The 25,148-nt window shown below is 47.9% G+C and overlaps 1 protein-coding gene across 1 annotated transcript; it reads left to right on the top strand.

The window, feature by feature from the left end:
* The first annotated feature begins 8,622 nt into the window (after positions 1–8,622).
* On the top strand, positions 8,623–13,620 carry LOC144178831 (transcription initiation factor TFIID subunit 4-like). The gene is made up of 2 exons (XM_077706960.1): positions 8,623–9,001; positions 11,413–13,620. The coding sequence occupies exon 2, from the start codon at positions 11,419–11,421 to the stop codon at positions 13,546–13,548; it is 2,130 nt and encodes a 709-aa protein (XP_077563086.1). The 5' UTR covers positions 8,623–9,001; positions 11,413–11,418; the 3' UTR covers positions 13,549–13,620.
* Positions 13,621–25,148: the final 11,528 nt, after the last annotated feature.

Here is a 25,148-nt window from a genome sequence, read left to right as displayed (position 1 = left end):
AGTAAGCGAGGGGTGGGCAGCCGGGTAGGTTCGTCTTTCCCCTTTGTAGTGTTCGAGCACACCTCGGTAAGCACAGAGGCGATCCTTGGCGTTGTCCATTGATTGTGAGCCGGGTTGCGGGGGCTCTCGGTGGGTAAGTTCTCGAGCAGCCTCGTTGGCCCGTTCATTGCCTTCTAGTGCCGCGTGTGCGGGCGTCCATATCAACGTGGTTGTGGCATTTTGGTTTGTCTCGCGGCGGGAAAGAACCCTTAGCGCCGCGCCGGAAATTCTTCCTCGTGCGAAATTGCGGATCGCTGGCTGGGAGTCGCTAACGATTTTCCGCGCTTGGGTCGTTGCTAGGGCTAGTGCAATGGCCAGTTCTTCGCCCTCCTCCGGGTGTTTGGTTCGGATGGAGCAGGCGGCTAGAACTTTGCCCGAGTGGTCAGTGACGACCGAAGCCATAGCTCCACGTTGTTCGTAAGTGGCCGCGTCTGTATAAACGACGTGCGGATCCTCCTGAAGTTGTTTCTTGAGGAAAAAAAAAAATAAAACACCTGAACATAAATACCCCAGAAAGTGGAGGCTAAAGTAGCCCCGCCGGTAGCGTAGTGGTTATCACACCAGACCGGTATTCTGGAGGTCGTGGGTTCGGATCCCACCTGGCGGCCATTTTTTTCTCCCCTTTCTTATTTTCCAAATTCTTTATCTTGAGCTACTACATCCTCCCCTTTGCTTTCCGAGGTCTTCTTGACTGCCAATTCTTATTTCTGTCTTATTTTCAACGAGCCCCTCATTTCCTATTCTGATTCGCTACATGTACGTATGTGTGTATGTATGTATGTATGTATGTATGTATGTATGTATGTATGTATGTATGTATGTATGTATGTATGTATGTATGTATGTATGTATGTATGTATGTATGTATGTATGTATGTATGTATGTATGTATGTATGTATGTATGTATGTATGTATCCGCGTATGTTCGTGTGTGCGCACGCATCGTCACGCAGTTAGGCAGAAATGGTGGTTAGGCAAAAACTTTCACGATCTACAGTTGGTACGAGCTTGATGTTACTACCTAGCAAAGCCCGGGCATAATGAAAGGAAGTGTCCGCAACAATGTCATAGAAATTTAGCGTACCTTTCCGCCGTTTACGGCTACTTTCGAACGGCTCACAGGCAGTGGAAGCCCGTGCCAGATGTCGCCTGATTTCGTAGCCGCAACTATATTATCGCCTGTTTTATGCATCCGCGTGTGCGAGCGGGAAGGGCGACATCCGTGCATGAATTCCTTTCTTATCTATTCGAAACAGGCGCCAGTAGCCCGGCCTGGCGTATGTCCCGATCGCGACCTTCGGAGGGGGGAAGACAACGTTGTACGTGCAGGCCGCATCCGCCTGGATTGCTAAACAGCGAAACGATTCGCCACTGATCAGTTACTTTTGGTCTTCCTCGTAAGAAAGTGTCACAGCTGGCCGCCATTTGGAAGGCGAAGCGGATTCACAGGGCAAGCTACGGCTGCCTCAGATCCTTAATTTCCGTCGTTGCAAACCGTTGCGACGAATGAAGAATTTCAGTTTCGATTGATTAATTGTAGGGTTTAGCGCGCCGACGGAATGTAGGCGATGAGGCGCACCGTAGTGGAGGGCTCCGGATTAATTTTGACCACGTGGCGATCTTTAACGTGTGCTGAAATCTCGTACACACGGGCGGTTTTTGCTTTTTTCCTCAATCAGAAAAGCGGCCGCCGCGGCCGGGAATCGAACTCGCGTCCTCAGGCTCAGCAGCACATCGCCTTAGCCACTGAGCCACCGCGGCGGGTGAATTTCCGTTTCACTTTCACTTTATTATCGTACATTATAATATGTGCAGCGCATGATTATTAGTATTAATGAAAGGGGTCGCGAAGCGGGGCATTGCAGAGGGACCTCTTGTAAATAAACTACGGAGTGAATACAAAGTAGCAATAAGAACAGAAGGAATTTGCAAAAGATGCAGAGTCAAAGCTGGATATAACGAAGCACGCTGGATATAAGTGCAGGTTTTCGTTACATGCCGGTTTCGAGTTAGGGCCTGCCTGAATGCAGCAGAAACAAAACCAAAATGCAAGACATCAGTGATGCTGAACTCACCCTTAAAGGATTTATTTTGCAGTGAAAAACAGCGTGATTTGTGCGTGCTGCTTTCTCACGAACTTTGTCACTACACAGGACTTCAAAGAAACTGTCACTTACCCGCGTATTCACAAACGCAACATAAGTAACACTTTTGTGTTTTCCCACTTTTCGGCGCCTTAACCCGTTTCAAGAATCAAACTTATGCTTAAAGGGACAGACAACCGATTTTTGTCGAGTAGATGTTCTTTATTTCAAATGAAAGGGCATCCTGTAAGGCACCTTAACGAGATACGGTTTTGCTGATAACGCCCCAGAACTTTTTAAATCGAAATTTTTAGATCTACGAGCCGTATGTGTCCTCCCAAAAATCATGTTGGCAACCAGTACATACAGTAGCGCGGCAACGCACTTTTGTCTGTATGCGAGATGAAAAGCGAAATTTAAAAACTTGTCCCCAGTTAAAAAAAACTGTGAATGGCAGGCTTTCTTATTCCTTTATGTGTTTTTTAAATTCACTAGTCTATTTTGCACGAAGGAGCCATCTGTTGGGATGGACGATAGCTAGAATCTGGCTTCACGCTGTGGAGGTCGGCAGTTCGATTCTCCCCGGGTGCGTCCTGTTTTTTTTTTGTTGTTGTTTTAAAGCTGCCGTTGGCGTATTTGGAAACTGAAATCGAACATTTTGGCCGAAGAAACGCCCCTGACTAAGGCAGAATCGTCAAAGCGCCTTCACTGGGTCTGTTTACTGAACGCTGCCGTTGATTCTGGGCATGAAGGCTCAGTTGGCCACAGTGAGAGCAAACCCAGCGGCGGCGGGCTGCGTGTCGTAAAAAATTTCAAAATAATGTTAAAAAAATACATATACAATTTAAACTTATACAAATATTTGTGGTCAAAGAATTTCAGTGAGTGAATAAACGCTTCAGCAGTCACAGTAGGTGCTAGGTTTGTAGGTCACGTGAACGGTACACATACTGTATAGTGTCAAGCTTCTACACTACGTAGCGCTACCCTTCTTACGATTTCAGAAAGTTTGGTTCCAAATTAAAAATTTTTCCGCCAATTTGTTCATCGATTGCTTGTGGTTACCGGGCTATAAAAAACGCTGGCTTTCATTTGGGATAGAAAACATGCACTTGACAAAAATCGGTTGTCTGTCCCTTAATAAAAGTTTTCCTCTCTCTCTCTCCCTTTAGACACCGTTTCGTTAACGTGATGCTATTTGCCGCACTCATAATTGTTGAGAGGATGCTAGCTGGGACACTTTATAGGGGTGCCGACGTTCTTTTTTCTCGCCGCAGGAGACAGCATTTAAAACTGCGAGCTTGTCTTTAGAAGACAAAACTTTTTTGTTTTCTGGCAGCACTCACCACCGACGAACCGACTCTACAGAAAGCTGTAAAGACGCGACACTACACGCCGGCAGGCACGCGTAGCACCTATAACCGACACCCGCTCACACTGGAAATGCACGGTAGTTCGCGCTGCGGCCGTAGTTCGCTAAATTGGAGCATTTCTGTAGCATAGTTTTTTTATAAAAACTGCAAGAAACAGTGGCTCATCAGCGTAGCGAATTCGTTGCATGAAGGTTACCCGCCGCAACGCCTTCGTTACATAGAGGGTTGCGCCACATGTGTTTCAATGGGGCTGAAAATGGGGGATTGAAAAACTTCGTTAACTTCAGGAATTCGCTAGATAGAGGTTCGTTACATCCAGGTTTTTAACTGTAGTGTTAAAATAATTGCAACAGTAAGCCGAAAACACAGAAGCTTGATCATAAATATAACTCCAATCACTTAGTTTTAGGCACAAGTACAAAGATTCGCGGCGAAAGAAAAATTGGCGAAGCTTCTGCAAAGTCGCGCAAGGCTTTAACCATAGCGCAGGTGGAGAATTTCTGTTTATGTAAACGCTGAAGGACACACCACCACGCATTGCATTAGGTTTGAAAGGGTTTAAATGTTCCGTCGTCTCATTTCACTGTGATAGTAGTAGTCATCGCCGTATCCATCTATATCGTCGTCTTCCTCATGCATCACTGACGAGCCCGGATCGTTTTGTCCGCAAGCTTTCACATTCCTTCCAACGTGGAACGCGAGTCAGCACGCGCTAGAACCGGCGGCAAACGAGCTTCGCGAACTAGGCGTCTGTAGCGCGAGCTGTCTTGTGCTCCCCTGGGCGGGTACGCACGCCAACTGTTTTCTTGATATTTTGGCGAGCGCCGCGTGGAAGCCTGGACGGCTCCGGGCGCTCCTCGTGAAACGCGTGCTCAAGGGCGCGGTAAATGGTGGGAGTAACTATGACCCACAGTTTTCTGATGACGCCGCACACATTACGTCCAGCAACAACAGCTCCGCTGTTAATAAAAGTATAGAGCAGAGGAAAGGGAGAACAATGTCATGTGATACAATAAGCCAAAAGGCGGGGCTATTGAAGGATAAATTTAAGAAGTGACTCTCTGAATGATGAACAAGTAAGGTATTTTTAGCGTTAGGAGGTAAATTATTCCAAATTTATTGGCAGCAAAACTAACAGTTGGTTTGGGATAGTGAGTTATGACTTTAGAGGTCAGAGTACAGGAGACCATCACTGCGCTCGCAAATGAATGTTTGCTGTTTATTTCAGTATGTTGTAACGCTTGTTTTTTGGTACTGTGAAATCGCTTCTAGGGTGCTTTTTATTTTTTCGTAGTGGTAATTTTTTGGGCTGCTAAGATCAGCGCAAAAGCACACGCACAACTTTCCTATATACTTTCCATCGTCCGCGGGAGCCGCTTTTCAGATGGAGGCGAGAAACGAAAACGCTCGTGTGTCGAGATTTCGGCGAAAGTTGAAGATTCCCAGATGGTCGATTTTAATCCGTGACCCTCCACTACGGCGCGGCTCAAAGGCTGTGTGGCGTATGTCCAAACGCTCTGCCGCACAGCTCCCCCTCCCCCGTGACGTGTGTTACGTCACGTTGCGCGACGCAGAATGTTAATTAAAGATGCTCATAAGCTGCATGCCGAATCTAACAAAGCCTAAACGATGGCAGATTACCTTAATAGAAACAGCGCATAAATTTTGATCTCAGAAAACGTTTTTCCAATTAAAGCAAGGGTTAGACCCGCCGAGGTTTGAACCCAGGCCGTCAACGCCAACACCAAGAATTCTACCCCAAGGCCGCATAGGCCGAATGGCGGCCCCTTGTTAGCAGTTGCACAATAGAATAGCGCGCGAAGGGACATGTTACATAACACGTTTCACGTGGGCTAGCGGGGCAGCGAAGCGTTTGGAATTGGGTGTTGCTACGGCGCAGTACACTTTCAATGTAAAATAAAAAAAACTTTCCATCCGACCGAGTAGTAGTAGTAGTAAATACTTTATTTCGCCCAAAAGATTTGGTGATTGCTCCACTCAGTTACTCACTCGCTCAGCGTCCACCTCTGGCATCACGGCCCTTTTTCTATCCCACAGCTAGCTTTGCGCGCAGGCGGCGACGTCTATATTGGCGTCACTTAGATGAAAAGAATCTGTTGATGCCTCCTGACCTCCTCCTAATCAGATGCTGTATGTCGAGAAGAAAAAAGACGGGCGATTTAATTTCGTTGTGTATTTTAGGGGTGAAATAAGCACCTTGGGGGCTAGGGCTGTTGGCGCCTCATGTCGTCGTTGTCAAATGTCTCATGTCTCCTGTAGTATTCTCCTGTAGTCACGGCACTAAAACACCGGGACACTCGTTTTGCGACGCATCGGGCTAGAACGTAACGCGCACTAAAGGAGCACACCAGGACACTCGTTTTTCAACACCTCGCGCTAGTTCTTGGCATACTTCTTAGCTTGCTGGCATACTTCTTAGCTTGCTGCGGCGTGTGACACGAAGACAACTTACGGCCAGTCTGTCTCTATTTTAATTGCTTAAATCCGGTTCAACGCAAGAGAGGGCGCCACCGCCTCAGCAAGCGCGCTTTTAGATGCGACTGCATCTCATTCACTCGCCTTGTCCCTCCATACGGCGTTGTTGTCCGTCCACAGCCCTCCCCCATTCTCCTCGCCGCGCGAGCTGCGCTCTCCGCCGCTCACCCCTCTCCTCTCCGATAGCGAACACTCTCTCGCGAGGGGCATTGGATTGGATTCGATTGGCTTGGCTTGGCTTAAATTGGATTGGATTGGATTTGGATTGGATTGGATTGGATTAAAGTGGATTGTGTTGGATTGTGTTGCGTCATAGCCGCGCCACGTTGCGTTATAGCCGCGGTCGTTCCAGCACCGGCGTTCCGATTTCCATCGATGCGTTGAATGGAGCCTAACAATTCTGATATCGCCCGCGCACAAGGCCGTCATCGTTAACGTTACGCCGCGTGTTAAATAAAGAATACATCATACGCGTTCCTCACACGTTTCACGCAATTAGAGAATCGACCCAACGGAAACACCAAGTGAACCCCCAAGATGCGTCGCATCTTCACAGGGTTCCCCTCGCGGGAAGGTGGGGTAATTTTTTTGATCCTCCCACCGGCGCTTCTCCGGCGCCCAATCAAGGCACGCCGTGTGGCTAGAGACAGACTTATAATCTTCGAATACACTTATACACGGCGTGCTTCGCCCCTCCCCTGGTTTTACCTTAGTGAAGATGGCCCGGGAATTTTTTAATGAACATTTCAAGTCTGAAGCCGAATTCGACAAGTAGAAGCTAGGTTTTAAGTAACGCTGCCTAGTATGGTGGCATTACAAAATATGCTACAGAAGCGTATCGTACGATCCGAACCGGAGTCACAGCTTGGCGCGTTTAGTCGAGATTGTTTCATTACCTGTCGGCGTGTTGTAACCGGGCCACTGTGAACTGGGCAAATGTGTAAAACTGCGGCAGAAAAATGTGGCACCGGTAAATGTCACATTTCGTAAGAACAAGTTGTTTTCTGGATCTGGCACTAGACACTATGGGGGTCAAGCAAAAAACACGGGCTTGAAACGTAATGCTTCCTAGGCAGAATTTTGGCAGCCGAGTTTAAAATGTCTGCAATGTCGGCTTGCTTTGATCTGTTCATCATCATCATAATCATCGTCGTCGTCGTAGTGGTATATGGCGGTGACTATTGAGCGTACGCGTCATTTTCTTTCCATCCCTCGACTAAATTCTACCACGTTTTCCACGCCACCAGTCAGGAGAGCCTAAGCGAATCTCCCTCTCTCTCTTGTTGCTCAAAAGTTCACAATATTCAGCATTATTATTTATAAAAGGATCGACATTTTGGTGAGTTGGTACTAGTTATGCATCTTGAACGGCAGCGCAAAAACAAAGACAGGAGGGAAAAGAAGAGCGTCGTCCTGTCGTCTTTCTTTCCCTGTATTTGCTAATTACGCTGCCGTTCAAAATGCATTACTGCTTATTTTGTCGGAAGACATTCGTTGTGTTCCTCTTCCGTGCATGCAACGCGAATCGGTGCTCAACACAGACGGCACGCGCAGGTCGTCTTTCATGTCTATAGGGAGCATCGTGGAAGGCAAACGCACCGAATCCCCCCCCCCCCCTCTCTCTCTCTCCCTCTCTCTCTCTCTCTCTCTCTCTCTCTCTCTCTCTCTCTCTCTCTCTCTCTCTCTCTCTCTCTCTCTCTCTCTCTCTCTCTCTCTCTCTCTCTCTCTCTCTGCAGCGATGAAGGAAACGTCCCGTATGTGGGGTCACTTGCAGTGAGACGTGCTTCTACATTCGCTCAAACGTACACACGCAGAGACGCACTCGCCCTCTCGCAAGCAGATTCCGATCCCCTCTTATACATACCATACTGGGTGCTTCGCCTAAGGCCCGAGCAGCAACCCCCGACGCGCAGAGAGCCGCGGCTGCAACCACCCTCCCCCATCTCGCTGTCTGCTTGGCTCCGTCGGCGCACGACGCCTGCCGTACGATGGACTTCGTCCTAGGTGAAGAACCGAAACTCAAGAAGGCGCTCTTTCTTCGCTACGGACGGCTTCGTTGGGGAACTCTTAAGTGGATCCCTCTCGGTAACTTGACCTCCCAACTCAACCGCTAGGAAGCGAGAACCGCAGCAGCAACATCGTCCTACGCAGTTTACGCGGGTCCCAGAAAAGATGTTTATTCTCCTGGAATTCACCTCATATATTACTCGGCGAGAGTTGCAGGCGTCGAAAGTTCGCCGGCTGGTGCACCGGCCGGGGTTCTTGGTGGTTCAGAAAGGGAAAGTGCGTGCAGCGCTCAGGGAAGAAGAAAGAGCGGTTCTCAATACGAGGATACGGTGTCTAGCAAGCACGATGTGCGCAGGACGTGAAGACCACGTACACGTATTGTCCTTATTTATATCTATCCGTCGGCTTATGCTCCTATTCCCGTTTTGCCAGTGTTTCGACGGTCTGGTAATTGTTCCTCGGGAGTGAGGAATAACTTCACCCACACCGAGCTTGGACCGTAGGCGCGAAGCACCAAAAATACAAATAAGAACTTTTTTGTTGAAGTGGTTTGCTCACTGGCAGCATAAACTGCTCGCTACGTGCTTTTCTTTTCTTTTTTTTTTTTTTTTTGAGGGGGAGGTAAGGAGGAGAAGCGTCATGGAAAAGAAGCGCACGAGGGCTATAGTAGCCACTTCTCCTTCGCTCTGTGTTTGGGGTCTTGCTTTGTTCATGAATCCACGCAAGAATTTGTCGGCGCTGATGGCCAGTGGAAAGCGAAGAAGGAGGAGGAGAGTGCACGTGGTGCCACCGAGTGGCCGTCCACGCGCCCCAGGCCCGATTCTCAGCGCGTGCTGGCCTGCTGGACGCAGTTCGTTCTCCCAGACCTCTGCAAAGCGTCTCGATCCCGTGACCGCGTCTCCCGTTCGCACCTCGACGGCATCACACGCAAACCTCGCGGAGATTTCATCCAGCGTCGCGGCCTTCAGAAATCGGCGTTTGGAGCTGCCTCATTCGTACAGGTAAGCACCGTTTACATACTGTCAGTGGTCTCCCGCAGCTGAGAACTAGCCCGTCGAAATGGCGGTGTTCCATTTAGGCATGGAAGCCGCCGAATGTGTCCACCATTTTGAGCATCGCTTTAAGCGTCGCATGCCGACTTGTTAAACACAAAGGTCCCCTTACCTGCGTTCAGCACATGAGCATTTCGAAGTATAATGAAGCCGCCAGGTTGATTTTATTGTAGTTGGCGCGCCCAAAGCTCATTTTGAGTGACAGGGTTCTTAGTACGTCTTCCAGCCGCAAGCGTAGGGGTACGGGGGGGGGGGGGGGGGGGGCACTAACACTATCACCTCCTGCTCTGCCTATCGTCCCTCCTTCCGCGACACATCATTGTGTGGGAAAACTGGACCAGGCGGCAGGCCAGCCTACATCCTAGTGGCCGTAGTACTCATGCAAATTTATTATTCGTTCGATCACTGTTAAAGCGCGAGTTTTTCGAGGCGAGCAGATGACCAAAAATATTAAGAGCCCTTCCACTTTGCGAAGGTGGATGACCAGCGGAGCTTTTTAGCACCCGACGTGGAGGTGACACATACTTTACGAGGAAAGGTATGAGCAAATTTTATTTCGCTTCAGCGTGGCCGGTGGTCATCCCTAAGAAAGTATTTGTGCGTCTCGAACGCGATACATATGTATGCAACCGTAGCCGTAAATTTTGGCGTGGTTGAACGCGGTTGAGCCAAGCTTACCCGCGTTAAGCGATAGCTCGGTTTTCGGACTAGAGTGCGCCGCGAACGCGCACACCATTGCATGGCAAGACATAACAGACGCTGTCCCTTTATGGTTGAACACCCAGTGGCGTTGCATGCAATCAGCGCCTTATTTCACGCGCAATCACTCACTCCCTCCATCCCCCTCTTCGCAACCCTCCCCTTGGAACGAACGAGCGATTAGACGTCGACATGGAGAACTGTACGTTCGCTGCTTGACTTACGCTTTCTTGAAGGTCTGACGAACGCTGCCCGGCGTTTCCTGGGTTTGTACCTAGGATGTACCCGGTGTATTAAGCTTCGCTTTAAGAAGGCGCCGCCACCAGAAACGCAGAGCATTCCGCGAGTGGCAGACGATAATGCAGACGATAGTAAGTTTTTCGTCCCCGGCCGTGCGGCCACCTGTCTGCACATTGAAAGCGTGTCAAAGTGGTCCTCTTTCTTCGTGAGTTATGAGGCATTGGTGCGATTAGTTTTATTTGTAGATGTAACAATTTTTAAGGTTGGGCATTTAATGTACGCGCCTGAATCATAGTGTTTTTTTTTTTCAGTTGTGTCCATCGTAGTTGTCTTTAATGCAACCCAAAGAGCTACTACGCTGTGCTACTTAATGGCGTTTGTGTACGGAAATTTAACTGACGGCGTGTGAAATAAAGTTGCGTAAAGGGTTCATTGGCATGTTCTTGAATCTTTGGTTTTTGCATTGTTACTTGTGCGCAAAGAGTTCTGATGAAGTGTGTAAAATATGGAATTATAGATGATCACGAGGATTTACAGAGCCTGTTACTTATAAAAAGCAAGGTCATCGTGGAACTACTTCAGAGATGGATGTACCTTTCTAGTACAAATAAACGAACATTTAAAATAAAAAAAAAATAGCTGTCCTAAAGAAACCCTGCTTGCAACAACTGCTCACTTAACTATTTGCATATAAAGAGGTTAAACGCATCGGAAATACGACAACGTTGAAAAACTAATTGATCCTTAAAGTTCTGCCCCTGAGTATGCAGATTTGGTGGAGCCGCTGCTCGTCTATGACAGCGACGATCATTGTGCAGTTCTCAGCAACCTCTACGTAACTATGTTATGTAAAGAAAAATAAAAGAAGATACATTGTAGGAAAAACGAAGAAAAAAAAATTCTAGCTTGGCATCAGCCCAGCTTTCAGTAAATGGGAGTCAAAATATCTTAGAGAACAGTATACATAAAAAGCAAGACAAAAAAAAAACTGGTTTCGAGCATACATTCGTTAGCAACAAATCCTGCAGTTTACTAAGCTGCCAACTTAAATGCAAGCTGCATAAGAGTCGAGATACATCTTTTGAATTTTGAAGAGGCGCGCATGTGCTTCGCGCTTAATACCTTTATGAAATCAAGCCCTCTTTACCCTATTTGCCCCATCGGGTCTTCTGTGTCTTCTAGGCTGTCTATTTATGACATGAACATATCGGGCAATGTGTTTGAGTAAGAAAGAACTCTGACTACAGAGAGAGCATGTAATGTTGTGATCGCAAAAGCTGGTTTTATTTTATTACAAGTGCGTCCGTAGAAAATATAGCGTGTATTCTGCATTTATAGCGCATAAATTAAGGTTCATAACTGCATGGACTTCGTAAATGTCTGATGTCATTTGAATTCATGTAACCCAATACCTGCCGCAGGTCACCATGAATCCACCCAAAAATCCACCGAACGGCGCATCGACGACTCCTTCTACGAGCCTGGCGACGAATTTTGTTCCGAGTCAGCCGTTAAATACCCAGATAAGCATGACCATGAATGCACCAATCAATATTGCCATGAATCAGCCGGTGATTCCACCCGTCAGTTTACCCATGCAGTCCCCAAGGCCCATCCAGAGACCGCTAGCACCCCGACTAACAGGGGAAAGTGCACCTCGGCCACCTGGCATGACGGCCCTTGTCGCCAGACCGGTACAAATGCCCGTGGCGAGACAGCTGCCGCCGAATACGCTCCCGTTGCAGGCGGCGAATGTCATGCGTGGGACTTTCCTAGTCAAGACCGACGATGGCCAGTTGCAAGTCGTCAACATGCCTGGTGGCGTGCAGGCTATAGCGTCCGTGGGCCAGGAGACATTCCGGCTGCCTTGCCAGCCCTGTTCACGAGGGGCCCGATACCCCCACCAGCTGCAGCAGGGTACGCATCGAGTCGCACCGACGCAGCAAGTGGTGCAGCGGCCCACCGCATTGGCCATGGCTCCTCCGGGAATCGTATGCGCCTCGCAGTCCCAGATCATGCCGCCGCCGCCGCCGCAGATGCCACCTCCGCCCGCGAGCACTCCAGTCAAGATCGCGTGTGCCCCCACCGGCGTTCGCCAACCACAGCAGCTGTCTGTGCAGACGTCCACCGGCGGTGTCCCCCCACCCGCCGCCAGCGGCTCGCTCATGTCTCCCAACACCGCCAAGCGCAAGTGCAAGAACTTCCTCTCGACACTCATACGCCTCGCCAGCGACCAGCCTGCGCAGACCGCCGCGAACGTCAAGGGCCTCATCCAGGGCCTCATCGACGGCGCCATTCCGCCCGAGGACTTCACCAAGCAGCTAGAGCAGGAGCTACATTCTTCGCCGCAGCCCTGCTTGGTGCCATTCCTGCGCAAGAGCCTCCCTTACCTCAGGCATTCCCTGATGACCAAGGAGCTGTCCATCGAGGGTGTCCGTCCACCTTCGCACGCGGCCCTCGCCTTGCCGCCTGCGGCGGCGTCCATGGCTCGCAGCTTGCAGAAGGGAACCGCGGGCAGAGCTCTGCTTCCGCGCAGTGCCGCCGCCCAGCTCCAGATGATGCCGCCCCTCGCCGCTGCCCAGCTAGGCGGGCCCATCAACCTACAGGGACTACTGGCTCAGCAACAGCGGTTCGCCGCGGCTGTGCGGCCCACGGTCGGCGCTCAGGGGGTCCCCAAAAGCATCATCATGCCCAAGCCCACCGCCTACTCTTCTTGCCTGGCCCCGGCGGTGCTGCCTTTCAACATGGCGGTATCTACTGCCGCTTCCATAAAGAGTACGATGCCAACCGGCGGAGGTGGCAGCTCCGTTAGCGTGAAGGAGAAGCGAACGGTGGGTTCGCTCGGAATCGACGATGACATCAACGATGTGGCCACCATGGGAGGCGTCGATCTCACTGAAGAGAGCCAGAAAAGCACCTCGACCGCCGTCGCTGGGGAAGCGGAGGCACGGTCGTGCAAGGACGAGAACTTCCTCTCGACCGCACCGCTCCAGCGCAAAATCGGCGCAATAGCGGCGCGCCACGGCATCAGCGAAGTTCCGGACGTCGTCGTCGCGCTCGTGTCCCACGCGACGCAGGAGCGGCTCAAGACGCTGGTGGAGAAGCTGAGCATCGTCGCCGAGCACCGTCAGGAGAACATGCGCAACGTGGCACGCTGCGAGGTGACCGGGGACGTGCGGCAGCAGCTGCGCTTCCTCGAGGCGCTCGACAAGCTCGAGAAGCAGCGGCACGACGAGGAAGAGCGCGAGATGATCATGCGGGCCGCGCGCAGTCGCTCGCGGGGCGACGACGCCGAGCAGCTGAAGCTGAGGCAGAGGGCGCGTGACCTGCAGAGGGCCGAGATGGAAGAGGCGAGGCAGCGCGAGGCCAACGCCACCGCGCTCATGGCCCTGGGACCCCGCAAAAAGCCGAAGACTGAAGGCGCAACCGTGCACACGCCCATCGTGTTGAGGCCGAGGCCGAAACGCGTCAATGCACGAGACCTGCTGTTCCTCCTCGAGCAGGAAAAATCCACCTTCAACAGCGACTTACTCTACAAGGCCTACATGAAGTTTTGAGAAGACTTTGTCTTTCCTTTCTTTCTTTCTTTCTTTCTTTCTTTCTTTCTTTCTTTCTTTCTTTCTCTTTCTTTTGCTGTGGAAGGTTTTTGCACCAGTGACCACTGTTCTATAAAGGGTTGGTGCCGTATGCGGTCTCCTGTCTTACTTCTCGTGCAATAATTTCGTACTCGCGGCTTATTCTTCTCAGCTTGTGCGTCTACAATACGAATGACGAATATGTGGAGCCGTACCGCTATGATTCTGGTAGGCACCAGGAGGAGGTTCCGGGCTCTAAAGATTTGTAAAGCGCAAAAAGAACTGCATGTCCAAAGTAAGCGGCAGACTGTCAATGCCTTGACCGTGAAATGTGTGGCTTTAAATGCGACAGCATTAGTTTCTAGGTTGGGTGAAAATCGGGCGTCGTCTAGCCAATAGATGGCGCACTAAATGGCCGACGGCTCTAAGACTAAAAAAAATGATACCAAAGTTCTCAAGGAATCTCTTATAAACAAAGCGAAGCGATTGAACTGAAAAAAAAAAAAAAAAATTTCGGGCCACATCGTGGTGTGCACAATAAACGTTTATTCCTCCTCCTCCTCCTCGGGCCACCCCACTAACGTCAAAACTGGGAAGGGGCGAAGCAAGCACTGTAAAAAGTGTATCCTTGGTGCTTTGGCGATTTTTCCCACGGAGATGAAACCGTTGGATATAGAGGTATGCAGTAAAAGTCTCGTGTATTTGAAGCACGAAGCGTCGAGGAGGAGGAGGAATCAACTTTTACTGAGCCCAAAAAGAAATCGGTGGTGCATGCTGGCACCAGACGGGGTGGTTCCCTAGTTACGGGACCCATAGGTTCCCAGCAGCTCCTGTCTGTCATTGCAAGCTGAGTCGACACGGCGGGACTGGCGAGAGCGAGGCGTACACGAGTGTTCCGGTGTTCTTTTAGTAGAGTTTCATAGAACTGTTATTGTATGAAACTCTGTGAGTGTTTAGTTCTAGCGCGAGGCGTAAACAAGTTTCCCGGTGTTTTAGTACCGTGACTACATGAAACAACGCTTACGACGACGACAAAGGCGCCAACAGCCCGAGCTCCTAAGGGGCTTCGCCCCTAAAAAAAAAAAGGGGGGGGGGGGGGGAGGGTCAATTCTCGATATTGAAGCCCGGGCGACCCGGGCGTCCGGAATGCATGCATCCCCGAACACCAGCCAAGATTGGTGACTTTAAAAGGCGGACCTAATTAACGTGTTAAAACCTTCTATGTGGCAATAAGGAGAGTAGCAAACTAATTCCTCCCAAATGTCCTCCTTACTTGGCGATGCGTGTATGTTCTGACTCGTAGTAACGGAGGAAAGAAGAAAGAAAACGCGAAAGAAAAATTGTGATGATGGTTATATTAATGAGAGAACAGGTTCGGAAATATGACAGTAACGCTTTAGCAATCACTACATCATAAGGCGCGTTTAGGACGTATTTTCTTGCTATCATGTTAGTTGTTTGCGTTTTTTTTTTGTTTGCTGACGCACTTTCTTTAAAATGGAAACGACACCCACGCCTTAGACTCAGAAGCAGTTTTCCTGCCAATGCGCCTACACTCTTAACACTGTCAATGATCGCACCCTGGTCAGGGCCAGGCCGGGCCATTTCCACTAACCGGGCCATTTCCACTAACGTGAAACCTGGGGAGGGGCGCAGCATGCAGTGTATAAGTGTATTCTTGGCGCCTTTGTGTTTTTGCCGACGGAGATGAAACCGTTCGGGGTAGAGGTATGTATACAGCTTTGGTGTAAAAGACTCCTGTCTTTGAAGCACGAATCTCTCTAGCGTGAGGTGTGAACGAGTGTCCCGGTGGTTTTTTTTTAACACGCGTTATGAAGCGCTCCAGCGCAAGACGTAAACGAGTGTCCCGGTGGTTTTTTTTTGTTTTGTTTTGTTTTGATATGCGTTACGTTCTAGTGCGAGGCGTAAACGACTTTCCCGATGTTTTAGTACCGTGACTACATGAGACGACGATTACGACGACGACGACAGGACACGCCAACAGCCCCAACCCCTAAGGGGGTTCGCCCCTAAAACATAGTTATGAGTCGTTAACTGCTCGTTACCATTCAAATAATGCCATCAAACGGAACTGAAGGCTTTATTACAATCACTCAGTCAGGTTTCTTGGCCGTGTCTTTGGTCAGCGACCACCAATCGCACAAACAAAAATTATGTGACGTCATAGAGACCTCACCAGAAGGCGGCAGAGGAGTCGCCACTGCTTCAAAAGTTTTCTTAATATCTTGATTACTTCTTTCAAGTTCGCGATAAAATTGGTATCGTTGTTGTCGGGACACAGCCGTCTTTTTAATAAACCAAACTTGTATTTCGTCTTCATGTCCCTATGAGGCAGTTTGGCACCCCTCCCAGTTTGGAAGAAATTAACGTTGTCTGTGCTTCCTAATTTTTTAAATGCACCCCCGGTGGCCTGAATAACGCGATCTCTATGCATTTAGAGTAATAGCGACGGGCTCCACTTTTCACGTTGAAAGCATAAATACCGGATGCTAAAACGAATGAACAAAACGGGAAGGGAAGAGTTATTGCTTTCCGAGCAGCTTCAACGTCTTGTTTAGCACGAAAAGAGTACGATGAACCGGCAGCAGCTGCCGTTATTCTCGATTTGGAAAGATTTGAGGCGTAAACGCGTTTTTCGTCAGCCAAAGAAATTAATTTGCGCCGGTTGCGTCATGACTTCAGTTTGGGACGATATTTATGGTGTCATTTCTCTCTACCGTTTCTCGTCTGCGCCTCGCTTTCTCAGCGTACCGTATTTTTCTCTGTGTAACATAATCAGGTGCTAGGAAGATTTCAAAGAGAAGAGAATGTGTTGGAGAGTTTTACACCGTCGTGTGCGATGAGCGGACGTACTATATTGTTTCGAGGGGGGCTGTTTCGATTTGATCGGTTCGTTCCGCGGTTCTACCCTAGTGCTTTCTTCAACCCTGATGTCCGAACTCCGGGCGGGTGCGCGATGTTTTGGAATACGCGTGAAAAGTAGGGGAGAAAATAGAAAAAAAGCCGGTAGAGTTACTTGTTCAGCAACACAGAAATGTGTCACATATTATTGAAATTATTATATTACACTTCATGTGAGTGCAAAAGAGAAAGAAAACGCAGAAACAACTTGACTCTTCACAATTTTCACGCCAGAAGGAAATACGTCCGGGCCTTAGATCCACCGCCAGATCATGCGTAACCTGTATAGGGAAGTCTTTCTATACATGATTGAACCAGAAGGTTAACCAATGGGCGCCTAAGAATGAACTATTCGCTGGCTCTGAACAAGAACATGCTATACCACATATTTGTTCTGCAATCATCACCTCACTACAGTGAAAAGGTTACTATTTTATGCCTATTCTAATAATAGACTTGTTTTTGTCCCGAAATGTGGATCACACATTTACGCCTGAATTTGGTGCCGTCCATCGTTACGCACAAAGAGCACTGCACGAAAGCCAACTTACGGAATGGATTTCAACAAAGGCACATCAGAGGCCTCAAGAAAAAACGCTTCCCGTGGTCTAAATCGGATCTCCATTCCGGCATGGTTTGGTTTGGGTCGTGTCAAGGATTGGGTTGGGGTGGATTGCCGATGTGCTTGGGTTGATTAGGGGCGGGTTTGGGTATGGTTAAGGGTTGGTTTGGGGTTTTGAGTTTAGGTTTGGTTTTTACTTTCTGGTGACAAGCTTGCCGCGCACCCATGTTATTTTTAGGGAAGGGGTTGGTTTTAGTTGAGATTAGCGCCCACCTATTTGGAGCGCGAGTTATACCCGCGGAAATACGGTATGCACCCATACTCCGTTTTCCTTCGCTCGCTCGCACTTGTTGCTCGAACCAAGGCGCTATAAGCACTCGGTTCACAACAGCTTCTCAAACAGAAGGTGTTACGATTCATTTCTTAGACTCTTTCTCTTTCAAGACAAGTTCTTTTGTCTCGGTTTATGGGCGTGCAAGAGTTTCCTGTTGCTTCTAGGGCCACTTATCTCCACATATGAGAAATCGTCTGCGCGTGCGGCGTCTTCTCTCTAGCCTTTTTCACCACCCCGCCTGTACGTTCGTTTTCTTCCTGTCTGCACAGCATGTCGGCAGCCGGGTAATGCCTCTGCCTTTCCACCGAAAGATATCGCTTTCCTTTCCATTTCAGTCGCTGCAATGCATCCGCGCTTTTCTTTTACGCTTTGGTGCGCTGTCCGTCGCTGCTTGTGCGCGTGGCTCAAGTTCGCGGGCCAGTGGAACAACGAGGCGAATGATGAAACCGTATCTCTTTTTCGCATCTTCGCTGATGCGTACACGATTTCCCACCGTCCCTCCTATCCTCACCGAATACTCGTTCGAAGCGACGCTAGATAATCAGACTGTCATTTTCTTTTCTCTTACCCTCCCTCCCCATTCCTTTCCCCATCGTGACCAGTGGTCATCCTTTTCTATTAAAGGTTGTCTCTCTCTTCCCAGGTTTAGAAAAAACTACAAATAATGTAAAAGAATGCGCACAAACTAGGGAGTGCTTGCTGCTAAACTCGAGACTTCATTTAGTGACTCAGTCCGCGCAAAATTACACCCGCTGCGATGCTGTTCCCACAATTAAATACGTTTTTTTTTTCCTTACCTCCTGCCGTCGTTTAGAATTGTCAAATGTGTGACGTTAATCGTTTATTTTCTGGTTTTTGTGGGTAGTACCAAATAAAATAGAACTGCTTACAAGTGGCTGCAGTTATTCTTTGATGGTTTTGGGGTCTTTATTTGTTGAATAAGGACAATTTGATTGTGATTTTAGCGAGTTGGTGAACGTTCGTGAATGAAGACCAGCGCTGAAAGTTGAAGATCGTTTCTGTTTATTTGTTTCTATGATTACCCGCCACGTGACAGACTGATGTATGTACATTAGCATTATTTCTTTCCAAAATAAACTACAGTAGAGTCCCGTTAAGACGAACTCGGTTAAGACGAACCCCATGCTTAAGACGAACAACACCTTTACTCTCTTGTAACGTCCACAATGCAAAAAACCTCCGCTTAACACGGATTTCTGGTAATAAGAACAAATTATCATGGTCCCTTTGAGTTCGTCTTTACGAGAGTCTACTGTAGTTGTGAGTGCAGCGCTGTCCTGCCTACTTCTCGTTCTTTCTCGTGCGGTGTTTTTTCGGCGATGATTTTCGTCATGAAGGACCATTGGATTAATTTTCACTAATTTTGATACGCCGTCGCAAAAGGTGAATTTTATTTCTGTCACTGCTGTTTCCCCTGCCCGCGTAAATACAAGCTCAAAAGTTTGTAAAGTGCAGACCTTGTTTTTCATACAGGAGTTCGCGCATGACAATTTGGTGTAAAAGAGTAAACCAACCAGAGACTCTTTATCAACCCCTGGACTTGTTCTAGTTCTGCACACACACACAAAAAAAGCAGAATAGCCAACCCGAAGATGCTAAAAAGATGCTCGAAGGGTTTTTGTCCTCATTACGACAAGTAGGTTGTCATTTGGCTTTGGCAAGGAGCAATTAACCCAAACATATTCTGCTTCACTTGTTTTAAAGGGCCTCCAACACAGCTTTCAGTCGTTTCGGTTTAAACAAACAAACAAACATACCAACAAACGAACAAACGTAGACGTTAACATCCTCTACGGGTGAACTGGCATCCCGTCGTCAAACTTCGGAACCAGGGCTGTGCCTGTTGGCACCTCGGAACTGATGTGTTCCCCGTTACCCCGAAGCTGGCTTGTATTTACTTAAATAAAAATAGGCGCCACACAGTCACCGAGAAAAGGCCACGTACTTCCTCTTTTTTTTTTGTTTTGTTTTCCAGGGCGCGACCAGTCGCCGATGTCATGTTGCCATTAGGAGATCGTGCATCGGGGATCGAAATACATTTTTACGTTCTTCGCGGATTTTCGCGTCACTTGCAAATGGAGCTACCGGGCCAGGCATCTTCGATCTGCGCTTCGTCAACCCCTCCTTCGGTTCCACACAGCCGCGCACTAGGGCAAGGCGAACGCGCTGTTCTGCGGCTTAAAAGCACGCCGCGTCTTCTCGAGCGTTGCGCACACTCATCTGCAGCTGTCGCGTACAAGGCAGTCATGCACGAAGTAAAAATAAGTGAGCTCTTATTTTATATATATATAAGTGAGCTTATATATATATAAGTGAGCTTTATATATATATAAGTGAGCTCTTATAAGTGAGCTCTCACTCTTTAGCGACAGTTTCATTAGTAGTGAACCTTGTGTGAAAAAATACATATTATGAGTGATTTCTTGTTTTTCTATTTTCTGTTCGTACTCGCTATTTTTTTTTCTATATCTATTTTTCTATTTTCTGTTCGTACCCTGTTATGACCCTCAAGCGAGGGTTGACAGTATAAATAAATAAACAAACAAGTAAATAAATAAATAAATAAATAAATAAATAAATAAATAAATAAATAAATAAATAAATAAATAAATAAATAAATAAATAAATAAATTTGTTCGCTTAGATAGGAGCGCTCTAGTTGTCGTTTATGAAACTTACGCCCGCAAATGCTTGTGTATATTTCTGTACTTGACACGGGAATGGTGAGATAGCGCAAAGAATCCTTGACAAGGATGATTCACAGATTTCCCGCTGTGCCAGGCGCTATAAAAGATGCCGAGGGTATACGCTTCAGCCAAAAGGGCCTAAAGTCTATGAGTTCCTCGTCGGATACTGGAGATCTTGAAAGCTGAGTTCCTACTTGCGTTATCGATATCTACCAGTGTCTACTTCGTTGCCGTTCGACAACTGTCAGAATCCTCCATCGATGATCTGATTATTCTGGGCTTTTTCCCATTCCAGGAACATTTGAAGGTTACGGTTTTTCGGTTTTGACCTTCCCCAAGCAGACCGTCCCGAGCGTTACCCTTGGACGTTTTCTGGGGTTGCTGCTTTCGGTACGTAGCGAGAACACGAAACTATAGTTATGACGCATCTAGAACGTGTTAGGTGATATTTTGGGAGCACAGGTGTTGATATGTAAAGACCCTGAAGGTTGGTCCATCGCGCGGTATTGTATGCGGGCTTCGTTAAAGCGTCTTTTTGGGGGGTATGTATGGCATATGGACAAAATATGTCAAAAATTAGTGTGAGTGTGACAGCTGTAACATTATCGTGTGTATTCCTTTATCAGCAGGACAATATAATCGATCCGCACTTGTTTATATGCCGTGGCTCATGTGTGAGACAAATGATTTTCTCATTCGAAAACCGACTAACACTGCGCATATTTCGCTATCCTCCAGATTAAACGGCGTTGTACGTAGTCGATCCAATAGCTCGCACTCTAACAGGCGCGCCCGAACCCACCCGTCGCGTCAACGATTAATCCTCATTTATAAATGCTTAGAGTAGAATTTGTCTACCACGTGGCTAAAACTAATGGATTACATTTTCGCTCCCCCGCTGAAACAGAAGATCTATAATACCGTTGCTCGGGTTGTCTCCCACCGTCCTCCTCGTCACTGCATTTTTTTTTTTCAGACACAAACTTTTTCCCATAAACGTTGCCTAACTCGCGTTTTCCCATAAAAAAGGTTGTCTAACTCGAAGTTGAAGCGAGCGGCAGCGCGCCTGCAAAGCTGGTCGGCGTTTTGTGGGCGAACAAAAAAAGTCTACATTCAATCTCTTGGCTCTCTCTTTATTCGCCGAAACGTTAAACTTCAAACGCAGTGAACCGGCAGCTGGGAATCGGGTGCACTGCTGAGGGTGGTTTCTGGGGAAACTCATTCATCAGCGTTATGCGTGGCTAGCGCGCGAGAAGCTCGTTACTCGCCAGGCGACTCCTTCGTCTGACTCTCTCACTGTCGATTCCAAGCAGTACAAAGCTACCAACTGCGCTGGCTCTGCCTGATATTGACTGACTCGACAAACCGCCTGTTTTACGGGAAGTCCGACAGCAGTGAAGCTATTTCATAAACTTGCAGGTTATTCCCCTTTATGCGTGTCCAGCGTCTATAACTGCAAAGTGAATTGTAGTATTGAGAAACGCGCCGAAGCCAAGCGTAGAAGTGAACAATGAGGTGAGTGAAATACGGCGTGCCTGTAGATGCCCGTTAAATCTAGTCTCTATTAAAATTTTCTCTTATAAGTGCGATTTAAGGTGTATTACTGCGAGAGAAATCAGCAACATCGGGTAGATATGATTATATATTGATAGGATGGCTCTAAGATGAGCCCCGTGTGGTTGTATATGACAGTATATCTTCAAATGCGGTACGCATTTCATGACGATGTATTTTGTACGTTGTTGAAACCTGTGTTTTCTGTTTCCCGCTTCTGTGATTACTCTATGGCTGAATGAATGAATGAATGAATGAATGAATGAATGAATGAATGAATGAATGAATGAATGAATGAATGAATGAACGATGCAGTGAGTGCCTAAGTATAGCCGAGTTGAAAAAAAAGCCGCGTAGCTTGACTGTGTTTCCAACCAAGTTTTCATCAATCCTCATACATAACCACTGATGTGGCGCTCTTTGCCCTAGTTGGCCTTGCGCCATAAAAATCCAAACGTCATCATCATAAGCTTTCATCAAACTCAAACGTACTTTGAGATCCTAATAGTGCAGTACTGATTGTGTAACTTCGTAACAAACTTGTTTCGCTGTAGTCTGGTGCTTCCATTGTAGCAGAGTATTTTCGTTTCTTTGCAGTGCACTCCAACAAATACCCATCGGTTGTACCCTGTTGTGCACCAAATGGTTGCATCCTTATAATCTGAAAACTTCGTCGTCTTCAGGTAATTAATTTTTTGTGAGGTTTCCTTCCCCCAGATTATTCGCATAGGGATATCGAGCTTTTGTTTCTAAGGGCAGTGATGTTCCGTGCGGGGAATTTTCGAGTGTAAATTTGGACAAAAAGGGAAAAGGAAATTTTTTAATAATTTTCAGGGAATTTTAGGAATCGTAGAGTAAAAAGTAAAATTAATGTCGGCAATCCGGACGTCGCATCATTTATTACTCTTTTTTTTTTCTTTTTCATTCCCTAAACACGTCGTCCGATTTGTGTTCAAATATCCGCAGTGGTGTTCCCGCAAGCCACAAGCACCTAAGACCGTTTCCAATCCAGTTCATACAACAGGAGGGAGCATAAAGGAAAAAAATATTCCATGCGGAACAGCTAGTAAAGCGTGAAGCGATGGCGGATCAAGGGCTGAAGCCGGTTCGCATGCGTTCCTGCGCAATATCCAAAAATGTATTTCGGGTATGCTTTAGTCGGCGTTCTTTCGACAAGATATGGCTCCAGCGGTGCCGGAGCTGATCTAAAATTACCTCAATTACCCAACAATGCCTCGTTCTTATTCATACGGGCAGTTCAAACTTAAAAGTTTAAAATGCAAAGTAAGGATTTGGTACAAAACGTGAAATGCATAGTCAAATGCTACTGAGCGGCAGATGTCGTGAAATGTAGTTGACGCTTAAACTCTGATTCTCTGGACGGCGTCTGTGTCCGGAAGACTACGCAAAGTAGACATAGGTGGCGATGGTTAACACCCACAACCGGGCCGGAAACCACGTAATGATTTATCTGCTGCAAAAAGAGAATGAAGGGAAACTCGCAGGGAATTATGGAGAAACCTACGGGGGAAAATGCTAAAAATAGGGAAATTCCGAACCTAAAAATGGGTATTTTTTCTCCCAAACACGGAACATCACTGTATAAGGGGGCTAGAAAGGTTGAGTGCTGTGCCATGGCGTAATTGCGCACAGCTCTTCGAGAAATGGCGATTGGGCAAGGAGCGCCGGGAGGCTCTGTACCTGGGACCACGGGAGGGGGCCAACAGGGTTAATACCCAGGAAGACAGGAACTGGGAATCAGACTAAGTGAGCGGCCCGAGTATACCGATGAAATAAGAGCGCAGGGAAGAGCAACAATGGTCAAGTATTCTACGAGAAGTCCAAGTTACTCGGGCCTTGTTGGATGAGGGAGAAGCCCTCATACGGAGTATTATTAGGGGGCTGTCGTTATATTTAAAGGGACCCTGCAACACTTTCGATAAACGCTTTCACTCTTTCGTTCGCGTCTAGAAGCACTTCCAAAGCTAGTTATCGCCGGCAAGGAGCGGCACTACGTGATTTGCTCGTCGCACCAGATACGCCTTCCGTTTCTGCTTTGTTTTTGTGGCTTTCTTTTTTAAGGTGCTATCGAAAAGCGTTCATTGCTGCAACTGAAGGAAAACTGGCCAACAGCTGCTACATGGCCTCAGTGACGTAATTCAGGCCATCGAAGAACGTCAAGACCGGGAAAGAGACAAAAATCTTTTGAGTGAGTTTCCAAGTTATCTGATGGGCATAGAGCAGCAATTTTTGGCTGAGGTACTTTGCGATCCCCTAATCTAAGTACTGGGTGTATTGGGTGACTAACGTCTGAAAGAATTTAGCATTTCAAAAAAAAAAAAAAAGTTGAAGAAAGTGTTGCAGGGCCCCTTTAAGGGTGCCCTGCGCCCAAGGGCGTTGATGGAGCGGCAGAGTTGCCCCGATCCTGGCGGCGTTTTTCCCGGTCGTCAGAAAAGTGATCCGAGAAATAGCCACACTGCTTTCCCTAGCTGTGCCATCGTTAGCGTTCTAGACTGCTGCCTTTCTCTTCTGTGTGCGGACGTATGCGTACACACACACACACACACACACGCACACGCACACGCACACACATGCACGCACACACACACGGCTTCCCGATTAAGGAGTAGAAAGGCTGCACCCAGAGATCTCGGTTTCTTCCGGCACGTATTTTTACGCCTTGATGGGCCGGCAGCGACGACAAATCCTGCGAGTGTCACGAGCGCAACGCCTTCATACTGAAGGAAATAAACGAAGTGGTGCCGGTCAAGCCCCTGCCGTGCGACTGGTTGCGGAATATCCATGCCGGGGCGCAAACATTGACCTACTCGCCGCCTCTAATACCAGTGTGAAGCCTAACCTCAAATTTGGGCAGTGTAGCAAATTGACAGAAAATAAGAAAAAGGGCAGGGAAAGACACCGAAGCGTGACGTGTTGTCGTGATGGAGACGGGAGGAGTGCGGAGGGAGAAGCAAAGCTGCGTCTCGCATAGACCAATATGCGAGATTGGCCATCCCGGAATGAGACTCGTCCCGGACAGTTCTGCGGTGTGGGGATTTTGGTAATATACAAAGCTTGCCTGTCCGTCCTGGCAGCTGGCATGAAAGCCTGTATGCAATACTCCTTTTCCGTGATAAGCGTGTTATAGGAGGAGGAGGAGGAAATAACTTTATTTGGCCCAAAGGGGAAACTTTTTTTTTTTTTTAAAGCGATAACTTTTTTAGTGGGACCGACGACGCGCTGCCACAGAAAACTAATGCATTTCCTCGTAGACCACTTGGGGGACCGAAAAGCTCCGATAATATCTCTGTACACCCGGCGTGTGCGTGAAACCGGGACTCCATTGTGTCAAAACGGCTGCTTGAAAATCGCAAAAAAGAAATGGTTGTAGATAAGACAATACACGCATCGATCATGAAGAAGGAGTGCAGTGGCATACCTTTATCTCATAAACCACGTATCGGTATACATTTAGATCGTTCGTAGATGCGTTATCTTGGTG

The sequence above is a fragment of the Haemaphysalis longicornis genome, unplaced genomic scaffold, assembly GCF_048455015.1.
Source record: "Haemaphysalis longicornis isolate Haplotype H1 unplaced genomic scaffold, Haemaphysalis longicornis Haplotype H1 scaffold_4, whole genome shotgun sequence".
NCBI classification, from domain to species: Eukaryota; Metazoa; Arthropoda; class Arachnida; order Ixodida; family Ixodidae; genus Haemaphysalis; species Haemaphysalis longicornis.
Note: the sequence above shows the minus strand (reverse complement) of the source record. Positions and strands in the feature narration are given on the sequence as shown.

Excerpts from the sequence above, each read along its gene's own strand:
- LOC144178831 (XM_077706960.1), top strand. The coding sequence starts at position 11,419 with ATGAATCCACCCAAAAATCCACCGAACGGCGCATCGACGACTCCTTCT.